A 21,418-nucleotide genomic window follows, 5' to 3' on the forward strand; every position below is an offset into this window, starting at 1 on the left:
TCTGATAAGTGCAGAAGGTATTCAAGCAGGTTCTGTGCAGGGCAAGAACGAGGTTCTAGGGCCTTGCTCTCACACCAAACGACAAACCTCCTCCACTTGAAAAAGTAACTCTTTTTAGTGGAATCCTTCCTAGAGGCAAGCAAGACCCGGGAGACACCCTCAGACAGACCCAACGCAGCGAAGTCTACGCCCTCAACATCCAGGCCGTGAGAGCCAGGGATTGAAGGTTGGGGTGCAGCAACGCTCCGTCGTTCTGCGAAATGAGAGTCGGAAAACACTCCAATCTCCACGGTTCTTCGGAGGACAACTCCAGAAGAAGAGGGAACCAGATCTGACGGGGCCAAAAGGGCGCTATCAGAATCATGGTGCCGCGGTCTTGCTTGAGCTTCAGTAAGGTCTTCCCCACCAAAGGTATGGGAGGATAAGCATACAGGAGGCCGGTCCCCCAATGAAGGAGAAAGGCATCTGACGCTAGCCTGCCGTGTGTCTGAAGTCTGGAACAGAACAGAGGCAGCTTGTGGTTGGTCTGAGAGGCGAAAAGATCCACCGAGGGGGTGCCCCACTCTCGGAAGATCTTGCGTACCACTCTGGAATGGAGCGACCACTCGTGCGGTTGCATGACTCTGCTCAGTCTGTCGGCCAGACTGTTGTTTACGCCTGCCAGGTACGTGGCTTGGAGAAGCATGCCGAACCGACACGCCCAACGCCACATACCGACGGCTTCCTGACACAGGGGGCGAGATCCGGTGCCCCCCTGCTTGTTGACGTAATACATTGCAACCTGATTGTCTGTCCGAATTTGGATAATTTGGCAGGACAGCCGATCTCTGAAAGCCTTCAGTGCGTTCCAGATCGCTCGGAGCTCCAGGAGGTTGATCTGCAGATCCTTTTCCTGGAGGGACCACAGACCCTGGGTGTGAAGCCCATCGACATGGGCTCCCCACCCCAGGCGAGATGCATCCGTCGTCAGCACTTTCGTGGGCTGCGGAATTTGGAAGGGACGTCCCAGGGTCAAATTGGTCCGTATGGTCCACCAGAGCAGTGAAGTGCGGCAACTGGTGGAGAGGCGGATGACATCCTCTAGATTCCCGGTGGCTTGGAACCACTGGGAAGCTAGGGTCCATTGAGCAGATCTCATGTGAAGACGAGCCATGGGAGTCACATGAACTGTGGAGGCCATATGACCCAGAAGTCTCAACATCTGCCGAGCTGTGATCTGCTGAGACGCTCTGGTCTGCGAAGCCAGGGCCAAGAGATTGGTGGCCCTCGCTTCGGGAAGGTAGGCCTGAGCCGTCTGGGAATTCAGCAGCGCTCCTATGAATTCCAGAGACTGAGTTGGCTGGAGATGGGACTTTGGGTAATTTATCACAAACCCCAGCAGCTCCAGAAGTTGAATAGTGCACTGCATGGACCGGAGGGCTCCGGCCTCCGAGGTGTTCTTGACCAGCCAATCGTCGAGATATGGGAACACGTGCACTCCCAGCTTGCGTAGGTAGGCCGCTACCACCACGAGGCACTTTGTAAACACTCGTGGGGCAGAGGCGAGCCCAAAGGGCAGCACACAATACTGAAAGTGCCGTGCGCCCAGGCGGAATCTGAGATACTGTCTGTGAGCTGGCAGTATCGGGATGTGAGTGTATGCGTCCTTTAAATCCAGGGAACATAGCCAATCGTTTTTCTGAATCATTGGCAGAAGGGTGCCCAAGGAAAGCATCCTGGACTTTTCTTTGACCAGGAATTTGTTCAGGCCTCTCAGGTCTAGGATGGGACGCATCCCCCCTGTTTTCTTTTCCACAAGGAAGTACCTGGAATAGAATCCCTGCCCTTCCTGCCCGGGTGGTACGGGCTCGACCGCATTGGCGCTGAGAAGGGCGGAGAGTTCCTCTGCAAGTACCTGCTTGTGATGGGAGCTGAAAGACTGAGCTCCCGGAGGACAATTTGGAGGCAGGGAGGCCAAATTCAGGGCGTATCCGTACCGCACTATTTGGAGAACCCACTGGTCGGAGGTTATGAGAGGCCACCTTTGGTGAAAGAATTTTAACCTCCCTCCGACCGGCAGGTCGTCCGGTATGGACACTTGTAGGGCGGCTATGTTCCCATGGATCCAGTCAAAAGCCCGTCCCCGGCTTTTGCTGTGGAGGCGCAGGGGGCTGCTTAGGCGCACGCTGTTGACGGGAACGAGCGCGCTGGGGCTGTCCCTGTGCCTGACGAGGCCTTCGGGCCGGCTGGTTGTACCTACGCTTCGCAAAAGAATAGGGTGCAGCCTGCCGAGCCCGGGAAAAACGCCCGCCCGCGGGGGCGGGTGCTGAAGGCGCCCGGTGGGAGAGCTTGTCGAGAGCGGTTTCCCGCTGATGCAGTTGGTCAACCATCTGCTCGACCTTCTCGCCAAAAATATTATCCCCCCGGCAAGGGACGTCAGCCAGTCTCTGCTGGGTGCGGTTGTCCAGGTCAGAGGCACGCAGCCATGAGAGCCTGCGCATCACTATACCTTGGGCCGCAGCACGAGATGCCACGTCACAGGTGTCAAAAATCCCCCTGGACAGGAACTTTCTGCACGCCTTCAGCTGCCTGACCACCTCCTGATAAGGCCTGGACTGCTCCGGCGGGAGCTTATCGACCAGGTCCGCCAGCTGTTGCACATTGGTCCGCATGTGGATGCTCATATAGAGCAGGTAAGATTGGATGCGGGTCACGAGCATGGAGGATTGGTAGGCCTTCCTCCCAAATGAGTCCAGAGTGCGAGACTCCCGCCCCGGGGTCGCCGAGGCGGTATCCCTCGAACTCCGTGCCCTCTTGAGAGCAGAATCCACGACCGCTGAGTCATGGGGCAACTGGGGCCGCATGAGCTCTGGGTCAGAGTGGATCCTGTACTGGGACTCTGCTTTCTTGGGAATGGTGGGGTTAGTTAGTGGTCGCACCCAGTTCCGAAGCAGCGTCTCCTTCAGGACATTGTGCAGCGGTACCGTGGAGGACTCTCTAGGTGGTGATGGATAGTCGAGGACCTCGAGCATCTCGGCCCTCGGCTCTTCCACAGAGACCACGGGAAAGGGAATGCTTATAGACATATCCCGCACAAAGGAGGCAAAGGAGAGACTCTCAGGAGGTGAGAGCTTCCTCTCCGGTGACGGCGTGGGGTCCGAGGGAAGGCCCGTAGACTCCTCTGAGGAGAAATATCTCGGGTCCTCCTCTTCCCCCCACGAGTCCTCATCCTCGGTATCGGACATTAGCTCATGTAGCTGAGTCCGGTACCGGGCCCGGCTCGACGTCGAGGCACCAAGGTCTCGGTGTCGTCGAGCGGTGGACTCCCGCGCCGGCGGGGACGGAGCTCCCTCCATCGACGTCGACGGAGACTCCACCTGCGTGGCGGTCGAGACCGGCACCACAAGCGGCGGCGGTGTCGACAGCCCCGGCGCCAGGCTAGAGCTCGCCGGCGCCACAGTCATCGGCGCCGGGGGCGCAAGCACCCCCGACGCCGGCACAGCCTGGCGCATCAGCCCTTCCAGGATCCCCGGAAGGATGGCTCTGAGGCACTCGTCCAGGCCCGCTGCCGGGAAAGGCGGTGGGGCCGGTAAGGGTATCGGTGCCAGAAGCTGCTGGGGGCCAGGAGACGGCACCGAGGTGCCGGAACCCCGACGCGTCGGTACCTCCACCACCGACGGAGATCTCTCCTCTCTGCGATGACGCTTCGGCGTCGACTCCTCTTCAGGGTGCACCGAGGGCTCCCGGTGACGGCGCTTCTTATCTTTTTTCCGGTGCACGTCACCGGCGCCGGAGGGCATGGAGGAGGAGGAGGTCGATCCCCCTCGGTCTCGAGGTACCGGGTCCGACAGGGTTCGGTCCCGTGGCTCACGAGTTGAGGGAGTGACCGGGGCCGACTGCCCACGCGGCCTCTCAACCCCACTCTCACCGGCGGACCGGCGGGCCAACGGGACCTGTTCTCCTGGGGTCGCTGCCATCGGTGCCGATGTCTCGGGCATCGATACCGGTACCGAAGAACCGGCCTTCGATACCGATGCCGTCGAGGTCGACGTCGAGGGGCCGGCGCAAGTTCCAAAAAGACGGTCCCGCAGAACTTGCCTCGCAACCTGAGTCCGTTTCCGGAGACCGAGACACAAAGCGCACGACTTGAGATTGTGCTCCGGCCCGAGGCACTGGAGGCACCAAGCGTGGGTGTCGGTCTGCGAGATCGGCCGGCCGCAGCGACCACACTTCTTAAATCCACTCGGGACCTTCGAGGACATCGACGGAAAAATCGCGTCGGCGAAGTCAAAGTCGGCAATGGTGGCTAAAATCACACCACGAAAAAATCAACCGACCGAGCGGCCACTAGGCCGCAACGTGGCGTCCCCGCTAGAAAGCGAGGGAAAAAAGGGGAGCGCGTGCTCCACACGCGCAAAAAATTTCTTTTTTTTTATTTTTTAAAACAATACAAAAACAGAGGGAACCGAACGGTCCAAGCGACGATCCGCGTAAACGCGGTCGAAAATCCGGCGGCTGAACAGAGAGAGAGGCAAACGCACCACTCTCTCAGTCGCGGAAAAAAAGTAACTGGCGGGAGCGGTCGCGCACGGGCGGGAAGGCGGCCGCGCATGCGCGGTGGGCGTGGCCTGCGTGCCGACCGTCCCGCGAAGCTTCTTCCGGTTGGTGGGGGCTGCCGCGGACGTCAACCCAGTCGTGAGAACAAGCAGCCTGCTTGTCCTCGGAGAATCAATGGTACTCAGCCATGCTGACTATTGCAACGGACTTTATGCGGGATGCAAAGAACAACTCATAAAGAAACTAAAGACTGCTCAAAACACAGCAGCCAGGCTCATACTTGGAAAATCGCGATTCGACAGCGCCAAACCCCTACGAGAAAAACTGCACTGGCTCCCAATCAAAGAATGTATTACTTTCAAAATCTGCACCCTAGTCCACAAGATTATCTATGGCGAAGCCCCAGGTTATATGATTGACCTCATAGACCTGCCAACCAGAAACACAATCAGAACATCACGAACATACCTAAATCTTCACTACCCTAGCTGCAAAGGACTCAAGTACAAATCAGTTTACGGATACAGCTTCTCCTATATAAGCACGCAACTATGGAACGCATTACCGAAAGCCATAAAGACAAAGCACGACCATCTCAACTTCCGGAAATCACTAAAGACCAATCTGTTTGAAAAGGCATACCCTACTGACCCAACTTAAGTGCCTGAATTCAGCAACACAACAAAACCAAAACTTGCAACGAACATTATATAACTCGTCCTCTCTTGTTCCTCTAATGTGTCTGTAACGCATATATCTCATTCTCTAATGTGTCTGTAATGCATATATCTCATTCTCTTTAGCATTACTCTGTATTTGTTTCATCACCGGAGGTGGTAACGCCTCACGGTACTATGTAAGCCACATTGAGCCTGCAAATAGGTGGGAAAATGTGGGGTACAAATAAATAAATAAATTAATTAATTCCCCCCCCCCCCCCGGATTCTATATATCGCACCTAGAGTTCTGTACCAAAATCCAAGCGTATTCTATAAGAACACACGTAACTTAATTGGCTTAACAAGCTAATCAGCGTTGATAACAGGTCTTAATAAGCAATAATTGGCAATAATTAGAATTTATGCGCACAGTTTGCTAAGCGTTTTCTGTAATGAACTGTGCCTAAATTCTAATGCATGCAGCCAAAAAGGGACATACTTAAGGGCAGGGAAATGGAAGTTTCGTGGATGTTCCAAATACACGCATTGTTATAGAATATGCCCCTGTGCACCTAAATCTACGTGCTGGCATTTACGCCACATTTCCCTTGGTGTAAATAGATGCGCATAGTTTTAAGTGCTGTGATATCAACTAAGTGTTTTCTGTATACTGTGCCTAAATAGAGGCGCCGCTTACAGAATATGCTTAGGCGGAAATGTATTCCACGGTGATTTTTCAGGCACCATATATAAAATCTGGCCCTTTACAGTAAGTGTTTCCTGTGCACTAGATGCACGTTAGGGCTTAACACCTTTTAGTAAAAGGGCCTATTACTGATCTACAAGATTGATAATATTTTGAATTGCTCGGCCTCTGGTTTGCAACAGCCTTCCAGATGAAGTTTGAACAGAAGTTGATAATACAAAATTAATAACATTTTTGAAGACTTGTTCAGGAAGCATTTGCATGAAATGTTAACGTTTTAATGGTGATTGTGTTATTAGGGCCCTGTTTACTAAGGTGCGTTAGCATTTTAACGCACCTACAATTAGCATGCGCGCTAACCATGTAGGCGCCTATAGGGATATTGTAGGCACGTACACAGTTAACGCGCATACATAGTTAACGTGCATTAAACATGCTAACGTGCTTATAACGCGGCTTAGTAAACAGGGCCCTTATTGTCTTAAAGTTTGTTTTAATAAATTACGCATGGTTGTGTTGTGCACTGCATAGAATGGTTCACCACACATGTGGCATATGAGATTGTTTTAAATAAATACATACATACATGCCACCTATCAACCTTGCTGGCTTTCACTTGCTGTGTGTACGGAAAATATGCCTTCATATCATGATTGTAGCACACACTTTTCAACTTCTTAAATCTGCTGAGGTGATGCTGCTTTTCTTTAATATACAAAAAAAATAAAAAGACACAAGTCTCCATGCTGAACTAGGAATCTGAGTTGGACACATTTGAGTTCTGTCACTAAGCCCGAATTCATTGTTTATTAATCTCAGTGGGTTTTGCTATAGCTTCTTCTCTTTGCCTTCTATCCCCAAATCTCTTCTTTATGCTTCTGCCATATTTGCCCCGCTCTCACATCCTTTCTTTGGCTGGCTGGTATAAGCTCCCTAGCTCCACAGTTCCATTTTTCATTGGTGGCCAGTATGATAAGCTCCCTCACCACACCTCCCTTGATAACCTTTGAACTGATTATCACAATTGATTATTGTGGTTACAAAAGGTCATGACAGTGACTATACTATAGTGTCAAGGGCACAACTTTCTGTGACATCAGAACAGGAATTAGATGTGATCACCTACAATTTACAGGGCATTTATAGCCAGCCACATAATACAGAAGTCACTGCTGCTAGACTTTTACTTGTATATCTTTATTACTACTGTGTTTTATTCCTAGATGCAGATGAAGACATCTTTTTAAAACTTGTCTTATGTTTCAAAGCTTGACTTCCTGCTTCCTTTTAGAGCTCAATTAAGTTATGACATTAATGGTGCAGATGAAGCTGGTATTATAGCCTAGCCTTTCATTGGTTATCAATTCTTTTTTTTTTTTACTACTTGTGGCACTCAGTTGTAAAGACCTTTAGGATACTGCAGTTTACAATGATGAAGAAACCTGACAGATGAAAACACACACACACAGGTATATGAGGGCATTCTGCCTGCATGTAATTATGGTGAACACTGCATCTCTCACAAAGAGATGGCAGGCTTGGAAGTTTAGCTAACTTACCACTTTATTTATCAGGCTCCGCTGGCTCTGTAACCATACACAGTAGGATCAAATTTAAGATTATCTCATTGGTGCACAAGGCACTGCATACTGGTATTCCTTCATATTTGTCAGTAGCTACTATTCCTTATACTCCAGGGCGAGTCCTTTGCTCTCTTAACTAACATCGCTTGCTTCTTCCTGCCCCTCGACATGCCTGTTTTTAGTCTACTCAGCATTTTTGGGCACTAAATTATGTAACAAGCTTCCCCTGTATTTACACGCAGAATCTTCTTTTACAAAATTCAAGCTGGTTTGAAGATATACTTTTTGAAAAGGCATTTGATGTTTGGCCATCTTGATCATGGAATGAGTGTTTTACTCCTGCTTAACTTTGTCCTCCTTAACTTTTAATTATATGCTTCTTTCAGTGCATGCCTGGATTCTGTCCTACCAAATTGTTGGCGTTCTTTTCTGTTTCTGTTTTTTAGCCTGCAAACTGCTGAATTCTGTATTTACGCACATAAAATTTTGGAATGCTCCTAGGTATGCCCCAAAAATTTTACGTGCAGCTCATTATAGAATATGGTCTATGTGCAAATCCTAATTAACACCAATTAAGGCCAATTAAGGTGCTGATTGGCTTGTTAAGCAATTAAGTTGTGTGCGCAAATTGGCTATGTATGCTGATTTGTGCATGCAACTTTAGTCACCGTTTATAGAATCTGGGGGTAAAGGTAGAAATCAAAGTGATACAGTTATCTGTAGAACAGGCAATGAGACGAAATGGCTTCTCTACACTCTTCCCTCCATGCATTGTACAACACCTCAGCTTAAGTTACATAACTATTGCCATACTGGGACAGACTGAAGGTCCATCAAGCCCAGCATCTTGTTTCCAACAGTGGCCAATCCAGGTCACAAGTGCTACTACAACTACTACTACTACTATTTAGCATTTCTATAGCGCTACAAGGCATACGCAGCGCTGCACAAACATAGAAGAAAGACAGTCCCTGCTCAAAGAGCTTACAATCTAATAGACAAAAAATAAATAAAGTAAGCAAATCAAATCAATTAATGTGAACGGGAAGGAAGAGAGGAGGGTAGGTGGAGGCGAGTGGTTACAAGTGGTTACGAGTCAAAAGCAATGTTAAAGAGGTGGGCTTTCAGTCTAGATTTAAAGGTGGCCAAGGATGGGGCAAGACGTAGGGGCTCAGGAAGTTTATTCCAGGCGTAGGGTGCAGCGAGACAGAAGGCGCGAAGTCTGGAGTTGGCAGTAGTGGAGAAGGGAACAGATAAGAAGGATTTATCCATGGAGCGGAGTGCATGGGAAGGGGTGTAGGGAAGGATGAGTGTGGAGAGATACTGGGGAGCAGCAGAGTGAGTACATTTATAGGTTAGTAGAAGAAGTTTGAACAGGATGCGAAAACGGATAGGGAGCCAGTGAAGGGTCTTGAGGAGAGGGGTAGTATGAGTAAAGCGACCCTGGCGGAAGATGAGACGGGCAGCAGAGTTTTGAACCGACTGGAGAGGGGAGAGGTGACTAAGTGGGAGGCCAGCAAGAAGCAGATTGCAGTAGTCTAAACGAGAGGTGACAAGGGTGTGGATGAGGGTTTTGGTAGAGTGCTCGGAAAGAAAGGGGCGGATTTTACGGATGTTGTAAAGAAAGAAACGACAGGTCTTGGCAATCTGCTGGATATGAGCAGAGAAGGAGAGAGAAGAGTCAAAGATGACCCCAAGGTTTCGAGCTGAGGAGACAGGGAGAATGTGAGAGCCATCAAGAGAAATAGAAAACGGGGGGAGCGGGGAGGTGGGTTTGGGGGGGGGAAATGAGAAGCTCGGTTTTGGTCATATTTAATTTCAGGTGGCGTTGAGACATCCAGACAGCAATGTCAGACAAGCACGCTGAAACTTTGGTTTGGATGCAAGGTGAAATATCAGGGGTAGAAAGGTAGATTTGGGAGTCATCAGCATAGAGATGGTAGGAAAAGCCATGGGATGAGATTAATGAACCAAGGGAAGAAGTGTAGATAGAAAAGAGGAGGGGACCAAGAACAGAACCCTGAGGTACGCCGACAGGCAGAGGGATAGAAGTAGAAGAGGATCCACCAGAGTGAACACTAAAGGTGCGGAGGGAGAGGTAGGAAGAGAACCAGGAAAGGACAGAGCCCTGGAATCCAAGTGAGGACAGGGTATCGAGAAGTATGCTGGGGGGCACAGTGCCTGGCAAGATCCCAAAACAGTACAATACATTTTATGCTGCTTATTCTAGAAACAAGCCGTGGATTTTCCCCAGGTCCATTTTAATAATGGTCTATGGACTTTTCCTTTAGGAAGCCATCCAAACCTTTTTTTAAACCCCGCTAAGCTAACTGCTTTTACTACAGTCTCTGGCAACAAATTCCAGAGTTTAATTATACGATAAGTGAAGAAATATTTTCTCTAATTCATTTTAAATTTACTACTTTGTAGCTTCATCGCATGCCCCCTAGTCCTAGTATTTTTGAAAAGAGTAAACAAGCAATTCTCTCTGGAGAGCAAAGGCAGATCAAATCCCATACCAGGTTCATTATTAGCATCTCTGCTTAGGCTTTCAACAGAGCCACCAATCATTTTGTGCAAACTGTATCCTAGTGTATGTTTGGTGGGGGAGATGGGGGACACCTATCTACCTAAGACAGGATTCAAATATTGAGGGTAATTTTATAACAGGGCAAGTAGGTGCTATTTTATAGGTGCCCACCTGTCTTTATAAAATCCCAGCCTAAACAGCAGAAATTGCACCTACCTTGCAGGTGCAGAAACTTACAACTGTTAGATATAAAAGGATGTTTCAGTCTTCGTTTTCTTTCCTGGGAGTTAAACTCTGGAATACTCTCCCTGTAACTAATGGATATTTTGCTGGCCTTTTGTAATTCAGAATGTTTTTAAAAACACGGTTATTTGAGAAGTTCCCGTATTGAGTGCTGAATATGGTATATATTGTATTTTATTTCAATTATTGTCTGCTATTGATTGTTGCTTCCCAGGTATGCCTGGTTTTCTTTTTATTTGTGAACCACATAGAACCCACAAGGTTACTGCGTTATAGAAGTATTTTTTAAATTTAATTTAGTTTAGTAACTGTTTGTACTTTGATTATTCAAAGAACCTGTACAGATTAGAGTATTTTGTAATCTGTGCCTGTATGTGTGAATTGTACCCACACTCTGTTCACATTCCACCCCTATACATGCCACAGGCAATGTATGCCATCATGTCATGGTGTCTATTTTTACACTGGTCAGCATTTTATAAAGATTGTTTACATGTGTATGTGGCCACATATGAGTGACAATAACTTTATAAAATTACTCCAATTTCCTTCATAAGTTATGGAATGCTAGCATGTGACAGTTGTGTTATGTGCGTAACTGCTATGCTCAGTGGTATTTTATAACAAAGGTGCACAAGTGCCTTAGGGCCCTAATTACTAAGCCGTGTTAGCACTCGCTAAACACTAGTCACCTATCCTGCTTATAATCGAAAGAGAAAAACGTCTATATTGCGACCCAAATCGAGAGATGGCCGTCTTTCTCCCATGGGCGCCCAAATCGGTATAATCGAAAGCCGATTTTGGGCGTTTCCAACTGCAATCCGTCGCAGAAACGGGAAAAGTTGACAGGGGCATGTCGGAGGCGTGGTGAAGGCGGAACTGGGGTGTGGTTATCGGCCGAGGAGAGATGGGCGTCTTTAGCTGATAATCGAAAAAAAAAGGCGTTTTTACCGCGATTTTGGGTCACTTTTTTGGACCCTTTTTTTCCCACGAACAAGTCCCAAAAAAGTGCCCCAACTGACCAGATGACCACTGGAGGGAATCGGGGATGACCTCCCTGGACTCCCCCAGTGGTCACTAACCCCCTCCCACCAAAAAAACCCTACTTTAAAAACTTTTTTTCCAGCCTCTATGCCAGCCTCAAATGTCATACCCACCTCCATGACAGCAGAATGTGTTCTATCCTCTGATAGCCTTTCCCTGGGTCAGATGTGGCTCTCGGGTGAGTGTGACACCTTTTCTGTTATGCACACTGCAGAGTCACATCAGCAATGCATTGTGGTGGGTGTAGGGTATTGGGCTCCGTGATTCCACTAGCTTATGGCAAATGCTCACGATGTTGGTAGTTGGTAGGCTCTACTCCCATGGTGCTTTTCCCCCTGCTTACTGGGTCAGAGTGTGCCCTGTTTTGTTTCCGGTAGTCCATGAGGTTGTGGCCATTTTTCTAAGCCAGTTTCACATGTTAGCCACGTTACAGAACTTATTTCTTCCCTTGAATGTGTCTGAAAGAGGGCATTGTACAGCATTCTGCCAGCTCTGACCTACTGCTAATCTCAGTACCAGGGAGACTCGTTGCCAGTGGGGCAAAACCTCTGATCTGCAGTTAACTGTGAGTAAGCATGCTTATTCCAGTAAAGGACGTTTTCGGAGAGATTAGTCTTCAGGTGTCAACTGGTGTGCCAATGTTATATAGCAGCAACAAGTCCTAGAGGCCTGCATGTATGCAGGTCCCTGGAGCACTTTTAGTGGGTACCGCAGTGCACTTCAGCCAGGTGGACCCAGGCCCATCCCCCCACCCGTAACACTTGTGGTGGTAAATGGGAGGCCTCCAAAACACACTGTACCCACATGTAGGTGCCCCCTTCACCCCTAAGAGCTATGGTAGTGTTGTACATTTGTGGGTAGTGGGTTTTGGGGGAGGGGGGTTGGGAGCTCAGCACCCGTGGTAAGGGAGCTATGCGTGTGGGAGCGTTGTCTGAAGTCCACCGCACTGACCTCTAGGGTGCCCAGTTGGTGTCCTGGCATGTCAGGGGGGCGAGTGTACTACGAATCGTGGCCCCTTCCACGACCAAATGGCTCGGATTAGGGTGTTTTTGAGCTGGGCGTTTATAGTTTCCATTATCGCTAAAAAAAAACAAACGCCCAGCTGAAAAACGTCCATTTTTTCGAAAATACGGTCTGTCCCGCCTCTTCACGTACCCATTTTCGGACATAGACGCCCATGGAGATAGGCGTTCGCGTTCGATTATGCCCCTCTATATGTTCCTATGGGCAACTTAGCAATTAGCGCATCCTAATCATTAGCGCGCCCTAAAAATGCTAGCACGCCCTTAGCATTGCTTAGTAAACAGGGCCTTTAGTGTGCAAATGCAAGGAGGCAGTCAAAAGGGAAGGAGAATGGGCGAGGCCAGTGTCCAACATTTACGTGTATAATTACAGAATACTATAAGTTACATGCTACAGTGCTGCATTTATATGCACACATTTACACTTACTATTGACAATAGTTTAAGTATTGCGCCTAGGCATATGCACACAGATGCCAACTTATGCTAATATTCTATAATAAGGATATTTATGCATTTAAGTGCACTTACAGAATAGGTTCACAAACCATGTAATTTTGGGTGCCTAACTAGAAGCACCCAGTTAGAGAACTGTCTCCTCTATGACTTTTAGATGGTGCAGGCATTTGGCCATTACTGATCTGAGTTGACTTCAAGCCAGTCAGAGACACATACTGGCCAATATTCAAAACCATTTAACCAGGAAGGAACAGCACCTGGCCAGTTAAATGGTACTTAGCCGGCTATCTGCCGATATTCATCAGCAGATAGACAGCTGTCTCCCACTGAATATTCTCAGTTAGTACTTAGTGGATAGCCGGTTATATTGTGTGATATAACCAGTTATCTACAGATTTTCAGCGCATTGCAATGAACTTAGCCGTCCTGTGCAGAATATCGACTTAGCCAGCTATGTTCTTAGCAGCCAAAAAGAATCAGATATTCAATGCTGGTCACCAGAAAAAGCCCGGAATTGAATATCTAACATCTCCACCTACCGTGGGAATTAGTTGGGCTATCTCCCATGGTCTAAATATCGGCCCCCTAAAGTTCTGCTCATCTGAATTTTGTATTGAACAAATTAAAGGAATGAACACTGTTTCGTTAATATGCATAGGATCCAGCTCAGAAACATTCTTCAGTGATAGAAAAATGCCAGTAAATCAACTGCGTACATATGATAGTGCTTTTAGTCATTCAGTTACAGCCTGAATGAATTCCAGAATGTGCTGAGCTTTTCAAGGAATTATAGCTAAAATAGACAGTTCCATAAAACTAGAACAGACTGAATTTTTAAGGGCATAATGGAAATCTATTATTCTTTCAGACAGCAAACAACCTCCAGGATACCTTCAAGCTACAGCTTCATGTGCTGCTTCAAAACACCTCAACACTTAGAACACCAGAGCTGCAAGCCTGTTATCTAGTGGTGTTCATAATAAATGCAGTGTGAAGTGCCAAGAAGAGACTGCTGTGAAAAAATTCTAAATTTATAACTGATCTAGGCTTTGTCTTCAGGTTAGAATAACTACATACCTCTCTTTTCGATAGTTTCTATGTATGGGAGAAAAGAAAAAGAGAAATGAATGAGTTACTAATGCCAGTAGTCTCATAAAAATAATTCACAAATGACAGCAATGCCTTTGCACATAGTTTTCTCTAGAAAAGAATATGTATGTGAGGAGTTATGCAGGTCTTCACTCAATTCCACAGTCCCCACTTCATTCCCCCCCCCCCCCCCCCCCATTCCTTCTGTTCCCACTATCAACCCTCAGGTCTCATTACATCCCCCAAACCCGAGTCTTCACTTAGTTTCCCCTCAACCATATTCCTCAGTTCCCAGTTTTCCTGGGTTTAGGAGAAGGTAGTCTGACCGATCTACTTTGATTAAACTTCATTAACACCCTGAAGAAAAATGTGTTGAATTTAAATCAATGGCCTTGACACTTAATTTACTTCATAACAGTAAGCTGCTATATATGTTAGACCACCTACAGCGGTATGTGCCTACAAGACCATAATAATCATTATAAGGATGCATGTTACAAGTTGCTTTCATCAACGTAATGCACAAGAGTAGCTGAAAGGCAAAAGCCTCCTCTTGGCAGCCCCCAGATTCAGAATCAGGATCTCTTTGAGATTTGACTTGAGGCCAGTCTTTTGAGATTTCATGAGTCTTTACTTTTCACCTGGGTCTTAAGCCTGGGGGCAACAATGATTTAACACGTGGGAAATGATGTCCCTACTCTCCGCAATTCTGTTTAGATTTTATTTTATGTATTAGTATTGAGTTTATTGTATATATTTTTTAAATTGCTGCTGTACTTTCTTTTAAATGGGATCTAATTATTTAATTTTACTTGCTTTACTGTCTTTTATGTTACTGATTTTACTGTCTTTACTGATTTTATGTTATTTGGATTATTTGGTTTACATCTTTGGTTATTTCAGGAAGTATACATTTTTCAAAATAAATAAATATAAATAAATAAATAAATAGATCATCCCATACTTTCTCCATCCTACCTCCCCCCCCCCCCCCCCCACAACTATCCTCATTCTTATTTTTCCACTATTCCCTCCATAATCTCCAACTCCCCGGTGTGAAGGCTGCTCTGCAAGCCTCCCAGTTACTTCTGTATCTCTCTCCCCATATTTGGCAGTACATTTAATCTCACCAGTGTGGGAAGGCAAAGAGTCATTGGTAGGAAGAGTGACTTAAAAGTTTCAAACTGCCAGCCCTACTTTCCTTCTGGTCAGACTGCAGTTAGAGGCAGCACTGTGCTATGGGGAACATGGTGACTGACAGTTCTTCAGCCCCATAAGACCTTCTTCAGAGGGGCGGGGGCAACAGAAGAATCTGTATATTTCTATGCTGACCTGGGCCACATCAGGAGGAAGAGAAGATCAGCCTAAAGTTATCTTGCCAGCAGTGGGGCTACCATGATGGTGAAGGCCACCCATAGTAAGGGCCTGGGGTTGTTAACCAGATTCATGACCCCTAAGAATGACTGACTGAAATTACGATGGCATTAGGTAATTGGATTTTCAGCTGTATAAGCAGGATATAGCCAGGCCATATAAAAAAAGAGATACAATCTGACTTTCAACTCAATGTGTATGGGCACTTGTGTTTTAAATCACCTTACACAGTGGTGTGCTGGAATGGGCTCTCACGGGCTTGCAAGAGCTGTTTGTTTTTAAGAATTTTGGGAGCCAGTTCTTATAGTATGCCCCCCATGGCTACTTTAACAACTGGCTTCCAAAATGTGGGCTTGGGCCCCTTCCGGAATTCTCTTTTACTTTGCTGGCAGGGATGCTGAGCACCGCCAGCCAGGTAAATAGACTGCTGCTGTTCCTCACTCCTTGTTTCCAGCTCTGAGCGGCAGGCCGGGACTTCTCATGCATATGCGAGAAGTCCCAGCATGCTGCTCAAAGCCAGAAATGGGGAGTGGTGGCAGTCCATTTATTGAATGGTGGGCTTGGCATCCCTGCCAGCAAAGGTATGCCTAGCATGCCTGCATGAGGGGGAAGAAGCATGCATCCCCTCCCCCCAGTCCACTCCTGGCCCTCCCCAAATTGCAGGGCTGGCTATGCACGGAGAGAGAGCACATTGTTAAAAATTTACCAGCACATCTGATTTTACCCCACATGGGCTTACCGGTACACATTTAACTTTGCAGTTAGGTATCTTAATGGAAAATTTATCTGTTTGACGTCCTGAATCCAATCAAAAAGAATTTGCCCTACCATAATTAGAAGGCACTGATCACAATGTTATACAAATATATTCACATTTCAGACCTAACACAGTAAACAAAATCTTTCATTACACTCAGTTAAGAAGTAATTGAAACCCACCATTGTTACCCCTGTTGCAGTATTAATTGTTTGAACTCGACACTGGAGAAACCTTCCAGGACTCTCCAGATCTCGATTCTGTTTCTTCAGTAGATGATCAAAATATGAACCTCTATAGCTATGAATATCAGAGCCTGGTAACTTTAAATAAATCTGAACAAAAACATCTTTTTCATTGACCCTACTTCTGGCAGTGATCGGAACAATCCAATCGGGGACTATAGAGGGATCACCAGTAACTCTATCCTCTTTAGTAACAGCTCTGTGCTACATTTATATGTAAAAATATCTTAACAGCAAATTACAAGTGTTCTCCTACCTAGCAGATCAATTTTGTCCTCCCTTTACCTATGAATGAGTGACTGCATGAGCCTACTACTACAGGCCAATTTGGTTTCCCTTGCTGACCAAACACTAGAAGTGAAGATTCTTCAATGCTACCCATGGATCAGGGATTTCAGCAGCACCAATCATCTTTCCTTCCACAACCCCAACCCCGCTACTGGCCCTGTGACTGAAGGCCTATGATGGCCAGCACTAGCAAACCTAGGTTTCTGTACCATATTGAACACAATGTTGTATTCTATCTACAGAGCAGGATCATATCCAGCTCCTTTTTTCCACTTTAATTCTTCCAACTCTTATTTTTTTCTCTTAGAAATTCCTAAGATCTGCTTTCATCAATTTAATTGTGATTTATTTATACAATATCCTTGTGCCTCTCTTCTAAGCCTTTTTTAACTAATAGGAAATTATATTCCATAAGGCACAATAATAATAATAAATACAAACTGGAAAAACACATAAAGTGTGCCGGTAGCCACATTTAAATTGGATCTTCAATTATTTTTGCACTAATTCTGAATAACATGGGCAAGATGAGAATTCAGTCACTGCTTAGCAAGTGGATTATACCATCATCATACATTTCAATGAACTCTGATTACAAGTGAATACATGGTACAGATTTTTTGACTATAGGTATCCACAATACATAGCAGTTCATTGCCAGAGGTCTTCCTTATAGAGAAACTATTTTGTTTAACATATTTACAGAAGTACAGCACACCATGTAAATATCCTAACAATCCAAACTATGGATATCGCCTTATCATTTTAAATTGTAATCAACAAAATAGTTGGTAGACACACTACCTGTATTAAGTTAATGAAGGGTTCAAAAGCCATTTTGTGGGGGATTTCTACATTCCATGGTCAAGCAAATATTTAGGGGATTACCAAGCTGCTCCTTTTATAATTACAAAATACTACTAATAAACACAAATATTTTGGTGGCATCCAATAAACTTTACTTACTTGTAACCCCATCCAGTTATTCCTAATACTAGCGCCAACACTAGAATAGTACCAGCAATAGCACCAATAATTATATTTGTGCTAATGATACCTGCAAAACACAGAAAACAATACATATTGACAAACTGATAATATTGTTTCCTTTGATATACCGCAAATGACAGATGCATCAAAGTGATTTACAACACACAATCAATATAAATTATATAAATAATAAATTAACCAGTAGAAAGCATAATATTTTAGACAGACTTAGTTCAAACACACCCATGCATTTAGGTTTCAGGTTTATTAAAATTTTGATATATCATCCTAGAGAGGGGGATTCTTTCTAGGTGGTTTATATAGTATAAAAACATTTAAAAGAAGGAATTTGAAAAGATTAGAGAAGGAAAAGGGGAAACTCAATTGTCATATAGAAAAGATAAAAGGGGAAGAAAAATAGGGGGCGGGGCAGGCTTCAGCTAGTTCGGAGTCTGAACCTACACTAGGTCAGAGAAAATTGGAAGTCATGAGCCATAGGTGTCGCAGAAAAGGAAAGTTTTGAGCTGGGTTCAGAAGGTTTGCCAAGATGGTTCAAGGCGGAGGTGAACAGGGCAGAGGTGAATAGGGAGGGCATTCCATAAAGTTGGGGCTGTGATACTAAAAGTTCTAGAATGGATGCAGTCAAAGCAAATTTGTCAAACAGAGAGGATAACTAGGGAGTTGGATTGAGAAGATCTCAGGGTTCTAGAAGGTAAGTAAACAGTTGCTGATATTCGATGGATACAAGACCTGGAATGGGGGTGACTATGACAGAATTTTAAAGAACAGTGCTGCATTTTAGATTTAAGTATGGCTGCATCAAAGGCAACAAACACACAACTCTGCCTGCTCGCCACCCGGGGAATGCCTATGCGTGTATACTTATGTGCATATTTAGCTATACAACTTTTGATGGAGTTCAGTCAGTCATCACTGATTCAGAAACAAAAAATGAAAGCATAAGGTAAAACCATAGTTCCAGAATTTACCCTCAGAACAAAACCATCCAGAACAACAGCAAGAGAAGGCAGGCTTTACTTAAGCACCAATGGAGTGGAGGAGTGGCCTAGTGGTTAGAGCATCAGTCTTGAAAGCCAGAGATGGCTGGTTCAAATCCCACTGCTTGCCTCAGGTACAAACTTAGATTGTTAGCCCCCCCCCCCCCCCCCAAGACCTAAATGTAACTCACCTTGAGCTACTACTGAAAAAGGTGTGAGCAAAATAAAATTGGCTTTGAAGGGCAGAGCTTTATGAGTAGGTGGTGGGGTCCTACAGTTACCAGGTGCTTTAAATAAGTGGCCCAGGCAGCTGCAAGATAGTTGGAGCTTGGAGGCCAGGAATGGAGAAACTGAATGAAGAAGAAGAAATGGAAATTGAATCAAGAGAGGAACACTTGGTGAAGAAGAAGATATAGAGATCAAAGAAGGGTCATTAATGTGGGAGGAATTCTGCTTTGTGGACTATGTTATGAACATTTGATTGACATCTATGCTGTTTTGCTGGGGTGGCTGGTAGCAACTAATTCTGTGGTACTACTGAAAGTGGTGGGCAAAAAAATAACATGTTTAGGACTGCTGAGAAGAATATGTTGGTTTTGTTTTGTACTGAATATTGACATCTGTTGTGGAATGATGGGACTCTGATACAGAAACTATAATAGCCCTTTTGGGCAGAGACTAGAGTGCCTGCTGGAATTTGACCATGTTATGATCATTATTGCCAAGTGGCCTCAAAACCTCTAGCTCTCACACAAAGTCCTGCATTCCATTAAGGACTAGGTCTAAAATATCTCCCCCTCTTGCTGGTTGCTGAACCAGCTGTTCCATGAAACAGTCATTTATTTCATCTAGGAACTTTACCTCCCTAGCATTTCCTGATATGGCATTTAACCAGTCTGCAGTTTGGTGAAAACAAACACAAAATAAAAACATAGTTTAATATATTTAATCCCTTAGCAAGTTTAAATAACTAAACAACTCACCAATACTAAGTAGTCCAGCAGTGAGATGGGTGTTATCTGTTCTTTTGCACTGAGTGCCACTTGTATGACTATTCCTGGCATGACAATCCCTTCTATTAGTCCAGATAGAGGGGCATAATCGAACGGCGGTGGCCATCAATATGGCCGGCGCCGCAAACAGCGGTCCCGAACCGTATTATCGAAAAAGATGGCCGGCCATCTTTCGTTTCAATAATACGGTTGGGGCCGGCCAAATGTCAGAGATGGCCAGGTTTGAGATGGCCGGCAATGTCCCCCTGACATGCCAGGACACCAACCGGGCACCCTAGGGGGCACTGCAGTGGACTTCAAAAATTGCTCCCAGGTGCATAGCTCCCTTACCTTGGGTGCTGAGCCCCCCAAAACCCACTCCCCACAATTGTACACTACTACCATAGCCCTAAGGGGTGAAGGGGGCACCTACATGTGGGTACAGTGGGTTTTGGGGGGGTTTGAAGGGCTCACATTTATCACCACAAGTGTAACAGGTAGGGGGGGTTATGGGCCTGGGTCCGCCTGCCTGAAGTGCACTGCACCCACTAAAAACTGCTCCAGGGACCTGCATACTGCTGTGATGGAGCTGGGTATGACATTTCAGGCTGGCACAGAGGTTGTCAAAAAATGTTTTATAATTTTTTGGGGGGTGGGAGGGGGTTGGTGACCACTGGGGGAGTAAGGGGAGGTGATCCCCTATTCCCTCCGGTGGTCATCTGGTCAGTTGGGGCACTTTTTTTGAGGCTTGGTCCTAAAATTAAATGGACCAAGTGAAGCTGGCCAAGTGCTTGTCAGAGCTGGCCTTCTTTTTTCCATTATCGGGCGATATGTCGGAAGATGGCCGGTCTTCTCTTTCGAAAATAAGCTGGATAGTGTACCAAATACCAAATATAATTGGTCTGCCAGAATGCCAAGGTTTGTATATCTTAAGCAACATGGAAAATAGAGGAGTGGCTTGGTATCAAGTTTTCCAGTTGAGACTGTAGCTGCTTTGGAGATGTGCTGATGACTTTTTTTTTCATTTGTTTTGTATATTCCTGTGTTGGATCCTTGTTAAGTTTCTTGTAATGTCTAGTATCTGAGAGTTGCTTATAACACCTCTTCTATCTGTTTCTCTGTATCCACAATCACTACAGCTGCTCCTTTGACTGCTGGTTCATTCTACACATTTTTATGTTCAAATTTCTTCATTGATCAAACAAAGCTGATATTGAACAACTATGTCATCAACCATGTAACAACCATGTGGCACCTACAAGCACAAATCAGTAAGCCCCATAAAGATTTTCATTTTTTGTTTTGTTTTTACCTTCCCCCTGTCTCCTACCCTGTATGCCTGGAGTAGCTGGAGTAGCCTAGTGGTTAGTGCAGTGGACTTTGTTCCTGGGGAACTCAGTTTGATTCCCACTGCAGCTCCTTATGACGCTGGGCAAGTCACTTAACCTTCCATTGCCCCTGGTACAAAATAAGTACCTGAATATATGTAAACCGCTTTGAATGTAGTTGCAAAATCCTTAGAAAGTCGGTATATCAAGTCCCATATCCCTTTCCCTATCCATTACTTTACATTCCAAGTACATCCAAATTACACCGTCCTAGGGATCAAGCCGTGGTGCCTTAGGCCTGACCCCTATGCACACCAACCCACTCTCCTTATCCCACACCCCTCAATTCCCCCCCCCCCCCCCCCAGCACTCTTTCCATCCTTCTCCTGCTCCTACCCTTCACCCTTCCCCCTCCTTCCCTCCCCCAACCCTTCTCACACCTTGGGATATTTAAGGACAAATTCCACTCTTCTGAGTTCCTTGCTACCAACAAATAGCAGAACTCTACTCCTCTTAACTCAGAGATAAGTCAGGATAAGAGGTCTGCACGGGAACGGGGTTTGCGGGGCTCCCGC

General features: G+C 46.0%; 1 protein-coding gene across 2 annotated transcripts in view; it reads right to left on the reverse strand.

The window, feature by feature from the left end:
- ADAM22 (ADAM metallopeptidase domain 22) overlaps positions 1-21,418 on the reverse strand; it is a 661,757-nt gene that overhangs the window by 96,979 nt on the left and 543,360 nt on the right. For both annotated transcript variants that reach the window (XM_030199706.1, XM_030199712.1), the window contains exons 25-26: positions 17,502-17,592; positions 13,860-13,877 (exon numbers count right to left, since the gene is read on the reverse strand). In XM_030199706.1, the coding sequence (XP_030055566.1) occupies positions 13,860-13,877; positions 17,502-17,592 (109 nt within the window). The remainder of the gene's footprint in view (positions 1-13,859; positions 13,878-17,501; positions 17,593-21,418) is intronic.

Source organism: Microcaecilia unicolor, chromosome 1, assembly GCF_901765095.1.
Source record: "Microcaecilia unicolor chromosome 1, aMicUni1.1, whole genome shotgun sequence".
NCBI lineage: Eukaryota > Metazoa > Chordata > Amphibia > Gymnophiona > Siphonopidae > Microcaecilia > Microcaecilia unicolor.